Source organism: Vairimorpha necatrix, chromosome 8 (genome assembly GCF_036630325.1).
Source record: "Vairimorpha necatrix chromosome 8, complete sequence".
Lineage (NCBI taxonomy): Eukaryota > Fungi > Microsporidia > Nosematidae > Vairimorpha > Vairimorpha necatrix.
The window spans coordinates 688,554-698,872 of record NC_088823.1 but is presented as its reverse complement, the minus strand read 5'-3'; the positions used below and the strand labels follow the sequence as shown (position 1 = coordinate 698,872).

At 23.2% G+C, this 10,319-nt stretch overlaps 1 protein-coding gene across 1 annotated transcript; it reads right to left on the bottom strand.

Moving 5' to 3' along the window:
• Positions 1 to 1,684: 1,684 nt before the first annotated feature.
• VNE69_08101 (uncharacterized protein) lies at positions 1,685 to 2,209 on the bottom strand (the record flags this gene model as incomplete). Its single annotated transcript, XM_065474417.1, has 1 exon — positions 1,685 to 2,209. The coding sequence occupies one exon, from the start codon at positions 2,207 to 2,209 to the stop codon at positions 1,685 to 1,687; it is 525 nt and encodes a 174-aa protein (XP_065330489.1).
• Positions 2,210 to 10,319: the final 8,110 nt, after the last annotated feature.

The following is a 10,319-nucleotide window of genomic DNA, read 5'->3' as shown; positions in this document are numbered from 1 at the left end:
CGGCAGTTTCAATGCTTTTATTTTCCTCACTTATGGAAAAGCATTTTTGCCTTGACAGATCTTTATTTCGCTTAGCTTCATCTGTTTTCATGTAGTTATTCCTATTTTTATTACTTTTATTTTTCTTAAAGCAATCACTAGTATTATGGGTTCTTGATCGATGCAAACTACACCATCTATTCCCATCCTCTCTATGGTTTGGTTCTTTGACCTCGACTCGGTTATTCCTTATTAAGACTACATCATTTCAAATTCTAGATACTATTTCTTTCTCCAAGCTTACCAATAGATAAATAATGTCTTTAACATTCGTAGTATTTAATTTCAGAACATAATCTTTTGTATCTTCAGATAAAGCATTTAGACAGATTTCATTAAACCTTCTCTCATATTCCTTCTTAGTATATTTTTCTAAATAAGATGCCACTTCAAGTTTGGCATAAATATCATTTATCATATCTTCTATCAAAACATAATTAGATTGTTTAATTTCTAATAATTTAACTCCTGCATTTGAAAATATAGTATGTGGAGGGAAAGCGGTTAATATTTCTTCCTTACCCTTCATATAAGACTTACAATTGTTCTTTCTTTTCCATTCTTTACTTTCCACTAGATTTTGTAGCACTAACAGATTCTCTTCATCGCTCCATTCTATTTTCTTACTCAATTCTTCAAATTTTCTGAACCATTCTAGCATATTGGTTCCTTCAATACAGTTTATTATTTCTAACTGTTTTATAATAGGCTCTTTTAGGCCCTTGACTTTGATCTCAAAGCTGATCGTGTCTTTGGATTCATAAGTCTTTATCCTTTTGTTTAGTATAGGATACATCTTCGTTAAATTTAACTTGTGGTATCCACCACTGAGGAAAGTATTTAAAATATTTTTATTATTCATTTTAGGCTTCCTTTCCATTATTCCGTACCCCTCTCCAGATAAAATATTTAAATAAATGTTGGAGGGAAAACGGGTCGAATTTGGAGGGAAATTTTTCAAATATATTTTATGATATTTGGTATATCATAATTATATTTCAAATTTAAAATTTCGAGTTATGATTATAATTTGCTTATCAAGATTTTATTAATTCGTGTTATCATAACAAGAATTTGAAGATACCGAAAATTTAGATAAAAAATACCATAGAAACACATAAATTTCGCCAGGTATATATTTCTTTGAGGATAGCACAAAAGACTCTGATACTTTTTGAGTTGTAAAATTGTTTTATATAAACTTAAATTTGCAATGGTTACATAGTTGTATAAGATTAAAATTTTATGAAAGCTTTAAAATAAATGATAACATATTTTTTAATAATTAACATTTGTTAAATTAATACTATTTGATGTGCTAATTAAAAGAATTTGAAACTAATAAACATTAATATAATCTAATAAATGTGCGAACTATAATGACTATGATTTAAAATTATTTTTGATTTGGCAATATCGTGATTGAAAAGTATTAAAGGTTAATAAAAAATTTATTTAATTTTATGCTTTCATGATGCTCTATAAATTTTTTCCAACTATATATGACTATCGTATATGCAATAAATTCCTCGAGAAGACCACTAAAGTAATTAGAGGGAATATCGGAAAAAAAAACGAAATGACTTTTCTCATGGGCTCATGATAATATTAAAAAAACTAAATAAATAATTTTCAAATGTATTATTTAATTAGATAAGATAGATTTTTTACCCCAAGGAAAGTGATTTATATTTAACCAATTTAAGTTAGACATCGTCTTTGATCCATCAAATATAAGTTTCTCACTGGTTGCAAATTTTTTTATTATACCTTTTCTAGATTCCATATATTCAATGAAGTATGTCTTTTTAATGTCTAGTTGAATGGTTGTTTTTAGTATAACATCACTATATATAAAATTATCAAATAATTTTTTCTGCGTTTTTTTACTATCGCATTGTACTATCTTGAAAATATTTAGCTTATCATCTAAAGTGATTAGTTTAAAATTATAAGGCTTAGTATTTTTTCCTTCCTTTGATCTTTTATCATAAGTTTTTATAATTTCACATACACAATCCTTTTCAATTAATTCAGTAATTATATATATGTCATTTTGGCGAAATTTGACTATGCCGATGTATATATCCACATATTCATTGTTCAATGGAACCACTAATAAAGTGTCAGAACAATTTATGTATAAAAATGAAAAAATAAAGCAAATCATAAGGGTGTAAAAATTTTTTATAATATACTAAAAAGTTATTTCTAATAAATATATTTCTTTCTAAATAAAGTATTAACGTATAGAAATTAAAAGTTTTTGGTGTTTAATTCAAAATTTTAAATTTCGAAGTAGATATTGGAATTTGACATCTTATTGGAACTTTTAATAATTAAATAATGACAGGCCGATAAAATATTTTATTGCGATCTGATTTAAGTTTGACTAAGACATAAAATATAAAATATTTACATTGGAAACAATCATTAAACTTACACTCTTATTAGATCTATTTTTTTAAATTTAATGCTATATAAAATAATTCGGAGCTGGGATACTTACAGCCCCCGCATTTGAGGCGCTACGATTTTATTTTCCGAACCCCAAAAATGAAGTAAAAAAAAAGGAGGAGCAAAGAAGAGACGAAAATTACTAGGCACTTATGATATTAAAAATAGCAAATAAATATAATATTTTATACAAAATTTAATTTTAAATTTAGTTATAATAATTATTTAGAGTATTGTGTCTTTTCGCCCTTCTTATTTTTTCAATTTTTTTTAATTGTTGGTTTATTATGAAAGTAGATTTTCTTCAAAAATCTACTTTTATAATAAACCAACAATTAAAATTATAAATATTAGTTATATAAGAAAATTTAAATAAATGTTCAACGATCTATACAGATTGTTATATCAAAAAATTTAATTTAAATATGTTAAGTTATTTAGAATTTTATAGTTTAATGGTTATATTCTTTTTTTAAATTACATTTCGTATACAAATATATATTTATTTGGTATTTTTACTGTTTAAAGATGCAAGTAATTTGAGTACTGATGATTGCTTCTCCTTTATTTTGCACTTCGTTTTTGGGGTTCAAAATAATAAAGTGAACACCCTCAGAGGGAGCGTTTTTGTCCCCAATTCTAAAAAATCAGAAGGGCAAAAAATGCTTATTGGTTTATATTATTGTAAAAACTTGTATTAAAATATAATTGTGTACATAAATGTATATTTATTTATTGTTTTTAATGTCATAAGTGCTTAGTAATTTTTGTCTCCTTCCTGCTCCTCCTTTTTTTACACTTCATTTTTGGGGTTCGAAAAAAAAAAATCGTAGCGCCTCAAATGCGGGGGCTGTAAGTTCTCTTTAGCCAAATAATTCTTATTTAATAGCTTCTTTTTATCTTCTTTTACAATACAATTCAACATTAACTTTGAATGTCATTGAATTAAATTTCTGATTCTGTATTAAGTTCTATATTAAAGTTCTTAAAGGTTATTCTGAGCGCTTATTATATTAAATTCCTATATTTATTTGTTCAAAGCTATTTTCATATTGCGTCAATTGAAGAATATAAATTGAATAAAAAAAATCGAGTGCTTTTGGAAACAGCAGAAAAAAAAATATTTAAATTATTATTATGGATTTGCTGTTGTTATTAAAAACTCACCTTGTGTGACGAAAAGGCATAACAACAAATATATTTAAGAGGCAAAATAAAGTATTAGCATAAACTAAACACAAAGAATAAGTCTTTCATATGTTGATAAAGTTTTAAAAAAAAAAATTCTCTCAATGTGTTATTTCAATTTTATCGTTGAATATAACAATATAGAATTATAAATTTTTATATTGTCTAACATTTAAGAAAGATGAAAATACAATAAATTTTATGAAGTTTTTACATCTGAAATTAGTCTAAACGGAAAGAATTGAAGAATATACACTTTAGAATCTTTTTTTTATTTGGGTAATACCTTTACATGTATATTTTCAGCGTTTTTGATTAGAATGAAAATAATATAAATTATGATGTTAAGCATTTAGGATCTGAAATTTGTAATTACAAACGAGTGGACTTTGTTATGAAGTATGTCTTAATTTAAAGATTTTTAAAATAAATATTTGAATAATCTATCACAAATTATCCTTTTAAATTGTATTTAGCTAAATATTTGCATCGTGTTAGTGTATTCCGATAAAAATGTGGTAAGGCGGTAGTAATCATCTAAGGTATTGTTTTGTGTTTTAAAAATAAAGATAAAAAATACAATAAACCAGTACATTTACCTCACGTTAAGCGTTTTATACCGTTTTTTATAAATTAAGACTAAGAACATGAATCATAAGTACTATCTTAAAAGAAACAGAGTATCTGATTTAAATCTTATTTTTTATGACATTAAAGATTTCAAGATAAAATTATTTTACTTTTTAAATTTTTATTCAAATACCTTATACTTGATAAAATAAGCATTTTTCTAGAATAAACAAATACAAAATTCATGATCTATAAATATTATTTCACAACCAAACTATTTAGAAGTGTATTTTTTATCTATCTATACAGAAAAAAAGAGCATTTATTTTATTGATCTTCAAAACACTACCACAGAATAAAAAAAAATTAAATTTTTATAATAATCAACTAGTCAATAAAATTATTACATTAACAGAATTACATGAATATATATTGGATTGAGATTAAAAAATCTTATTATAATTGTTTTAAAGTTTATTTTTGAATTTTTCGTGTCAATGATTAATTTAATTCTTTCTAAAAATTTAAAGATATTCCCCAATAACAACTTAATGAAATATACTGTCAAATATTTTTGAGAATTATAAATCAAATTAAAAGCAAATGATTATTTGATTCAGTATAAATTTCTATTGACAAAAACCATTTTACTAAATATATATATATATAAAAAAATTTGACGTTCGGTACCCATGATTTTATTTTGCTTTAAATTATTATGTATATTTTGTTCCGACATATTATATATTTCTAAAGATACTAAAAAAGATGTATGTCATGTTTACTTAGCTTTGGATAATGTTTCACATGAAGACATGCACACAAGATTTTGCTTAATCAGCAAGCTAAATATGCCAGAAACCGATAAAAGATTACATAAAAATTGTGATTTAAAATTTGAAATAGAAAGAAATCTATATATATATATATCATTTCAAGGCAATAACTATTAAAGAAAGAAAAAATACTATAATTTTTATAGATCATCTTCGATATTACAATAGAGTATGTTGTGATTATGTAAATTATTTTGAAAAAAGCAACATTATATTAAAAGCAACATTTATTATTAACGAATTACATGGGCAAATTTAATATATTGCTGGAATACATGAAGACTTGAATATGAAATTTTGTAAATATTCAAAAAGCGTAAATTTTGCATTATGGGGTGAGTTTAATCTAGGAAAACTAATATGGTTAAATTTTTATAGTACTTTTTCCGATGATTTTACTTCTAGAGCTTTTCTAACCTATTTTAATGATTCCTATAGACTTGAAAAAAAATTAAATTTTTTCAAAAATAAAAAATAAATTTTTATGTAAAAGAATCGCATTTAATATTGGAAACAACGCATAGCTAAAAACTTCATTAAATTAAATTTTATTAACATATAAAATTGAAATAATACTTTTTTTAAATAATTAAAAATGTGAAATTCTTATGCTTGTTCAAATATATTCACTACCACGAATAATCAATCGATTTAAATGTAATAGAGTCGTTACAAATGTAAACTTTTAACTTACTTTTCCTAAACAAAATGTATTTAATTCTGCCGTTTCGGATGATAAAATTTATCATCACTTTAATTAAAATGGTTTTAAATGCCCCATAATATTTAGTGCAAAGACAAAACACGCCGACACATTTAATCTTTTTAATGTCATTTTAAGATAGTTTTTTGTAATGTGCTTCTATTTTGAGTTATAATTAGAGCTTTATTGTTTGTACTCTATGTAATTCCTCAAAATTTGTCTCAACGCATCACAATAAATACTTTTTTTAATTTAAATTTATTTAGAGAAACCATCTGGGTTCCCAATTGCATGTATATATGCATATTAATCTATCATTCTGCACTTGAAATATAAAAGATCAAAATTAATGATATATAATGAAAATTTCTTACTCAATTCGTCCTTAAAAGAATTTTCACGTATAGCATTACAGATGGTTTATACTTTTTGTTCTAATACAATTTTTAATCTTTTATTCCGATAATTTTAAGATAACAAGTTCATGTTAAAACATTATTATCAAAAAATTTGTTTTTTAAAATTATAAACACATCACTCCCAATTGGCTATAATTACGATGCAATTTTTTGTTTACATTTGTTTTAATTTTTAATTTATATTAAATAATCATACACAAGCATTGCACAGGCATATTTAAGTTTTTGTATGTCATAGTAGTAACGCCCCATCAAATCAAAAAAAACATGATAACATCTTAATTATATATAGCGAATAATGTTGTAGTAACTTATATAATACTTATCATTGAAATCTTTACAAATAAGCTAGATAATTTGGCTTCTAGTGTTTTGTATCTTTTATAATATCAGCACCTTTCCTCAAATATTTGATTCTTTCTTTAGTATATATGTGTGTAAAAAAAACTTCTTTAAATGAGGAAGTATATATTAACAGTAATTACTTCTCATTTTAATATTAATAATTTCTATTGTCAGCGTTATCTGTAATAATAATAATTCAAAATGCTTTTAAATTTTTTTATAATGTAAATAATTGATTCATTATAAAATATTACTTTATTTTATACAAAAATTTTATGATACAAATACGTCTTAAACTTTAAGTTTAATCAGTATTTTTATTTCTTATAAAAATTAATATAGAGTTTATGTATTTAATGATGCGTAAATGGGAATTAAAAGTTAATTGAGTAACAAGTATTTATTTTGTTTTATATATTGAAAGTTGATGTAAATATTGTCCCTTTTTCATCCAGATTATTTTCGATTTTGTATTTTTAAGCATTTCGATAAAAAATAATATTTCTTAGGGAAAAATTTGATCAAACATACAGTTCATCTAAAATATAGAAAATACTAATAAAACTAACGAAAAATAAATTTGCGGTATTATTTTAAACAGTTTAAATTATGATATAAAAAAAAACTAATTTTATTTTAAAATCTACATAAAGAAATTAAAAACGATTATTTTTAAAAATTTTAATCAAAAAGCTCGATGTAAATTTATCTGCATAATCAGGTTTTATGGTTATGTTCTCAATTTTTCACAATCTCTGTAGCAGATCTTAATATACAACACCTTATTATTTCTATGAACCAACGAACGAAATTTTATTTCATACATATTCTGTAATTTTCGTAACTTGGTATAATATCTGAGTCATTATAATTCAACTCTTAAATGTTAACTTACTGAAATATTTGACTTTATTCTTTGCTTTAAAGTTATATAACGCAAATGAAAAGTTTTTTATGTTCAAGCCATTATATCATAAAATTTTAAATCATTTTCAAATATAAATTATATGCTTTTTACAAATTTTAATTAAACAAAGACCTAGTTATATTCAGAAGAAAAAAAATATGATTTTTTAGGATCAATTGATACTCTTGATTTAATAATTTGTTGTATAAACAAAATAATTTCTTGGATATATTTGTTCTTCACCATAAGAGTTGCCTGTCATATTTAATACATAACTATTTCATTAAATAATACGTTTTTTGTTTATAACCATGGTTATGTGTGGCTAACCTTCTATTAATCTTTCATATAACGAGTTTATTAATCAATAATCTTCATTTTTTATAATCAATTCAGTAATAAAATATGTAAAATATATAGTTTGAAAATATTACCTAGAAAGATTAAGTATATGCCTACAAAGTATGTATATTTGGCCACCAAGAATAGAGTTGTAGAGCAATTGTAGTCAAAAATCAAATAAAAAATTAATCATTTGGGTTCTAACTACAATAGATATAATAACAAAAGACCAAAATTATTAAAAAATTTGATCGCATATTTCACGAATACATTTTATATTTTAGTCGTTTCCTTTATTTTTAAGACTATTTTTACAGATATAAAAACAGAATATTTTTAAGTTATTACGAATTTATTTGCTATTTATATATTAAGTTATAAAAAAAATCAAAGTCAAATGAATAATTTATTTGTCACATAAAATCAAATAATATAAAAATTTTTATGTGCTAAATCGCTTTTGACATATTTTTATTGTTTTAGCGTATTAAAAACTAATATTACACTATATGATTGTTTATAAAAATACTTTTTTAGTATTCTTCAAAAAACAATTTTGTATTTATATAAAAAATAGCTTTAATTTCAGCCTTGATTTATGTTTTATATTTATTCATTGACTTCTTTTATTTAATTGACATAGAATTTATCTAGAAAGGACAATTTTAATTTATGGGTTTTCACCATAATGCTTATTACGAATTATGTATAAAGGAATGACACAAGTCTTTATTCAGCAAGATATTGCAATATAGAAATATTTTTTAAAGAATACATCTTCATTAATCTTTTATGACAATCCCTATCGTTAACTAGTGCACATAGATATTTTTTAAAGCAAAAATTAAAAAAAAGTACCCAGACTAAGTTTTTCTTAAATGTGAGTTTGGGCTAGTATAAAAGCAAAATATCAATTTAAAAAACGTTTAAAGTCTTAGAAATATCTTTTTATTAGATCGTAGAACTTTATAATATACGATTAATACAACTTTAAAAAAGAAAACCCCAAGTAAAATTTGTTTAACATGACTCTTTTACTTTTCTAGTTTGTTTTTTTCGTCTTCATTTTTAACATTATTATTTTCTTTATCTTTTACTTCTTTCTTGTCTTCATTTGTAGAATTTTTCTATCCACTAAAGTTTATATTTTCAACACGTTCAGGAGAAAAGGCTATATCTGGCATTACAACTTTAACAAGCTCTTTGGCATTTGAGCTAACAGAAGTATCGTTTCGCTCATAAAATTTTAAATCTTTATCTGTTAATATATCATCAGGTATAAATAATTTTTTCAGTATAAGTAATTCCATTACAATGTTTTAAGTCACTATTTCTCGCGCTGTTTTCTCAAACAAAATTTTTTATTTCTGTAAAATTGTCTGTAGAAATGAGACAATTTATTTCGTTGTCGTTTGTAATCGACAACTTACATTCATAGTCATCAAAATTTTTTTCTTTTGCTCAATAACTATTTTTGATTGTAGATCCCTACTTATTATTTCTAAATCATCTTTTAAATTAATAAATTGATTTATTATAAATAAATTATCTTTGTATAACGAAAGGACACTAACATTTTTTTCTATTGTCGGCAGACTATAAAAACCTAACCAAATGATTTCATATAGCCTATTTGATCTGTCAATTTTTTTTTTTACTTGTTTAATAAAAAAAACAATTTGGACTTTAGTAATATTAAAAATCAAATAAATATGCCTTTTTGCATCAAGTACAAATGTCGTTTTTAATATAACATTGCCGCTATAAACTAAATCGACAAGATTGGTTTCTTTATAATGCATAACCCTATAATCTGATAAAGTTTTCTTTACACTTTGTTTTTCTTCTAACTTATCGGTTTAAAAAAACAAGGTTAAGTCTTTCTTCCATTTTCTAATCTTTTATCGTAGGTACTTACAACTCCATCTACAATGTCTTCATCGAGTAGTTCAGTTGTTAGGAATGTTGAATACATTTCTTGGGTAAGTACATCTTTCAATGAAATGTATAGATCAACATTTTTATCGTCTTTTGGAACTAAAAACAAAAGATCAGTACATATTGTAACATATATAAACAAGAATGAAGGTACTATAAGGGCACTAAGAACCCTTATAATATATTTAAATTAAAAAAATTATATTAAATATTGATGGGTAAAATAATATTAAATTTTTATTATAAAAAATCGGTCTGAACAAAAACTAAGATATTTTCTGAAGAAATATCAAAATTAAACATATCATAATCGTTAAATGTCAAAATTAGAATTGATTAAAAAAATAATTTAAATTTATATTTAAAATATTATTTTTTCGTGTTTGAAATAATAAGCGGGTATTGATTTTCTATTTAAAGATTAACAACGCTATTGTGTGAGTTAAAGTTCAAATTGATTTTAAAGACGGATAAAAGAATCTACGACAAAATATTATATTATTGTAAATATTAATGAGAAAGTAAATTTTTTACAACTAAATTATTTTAAAATGATAAAATTTAATAAATTTTTA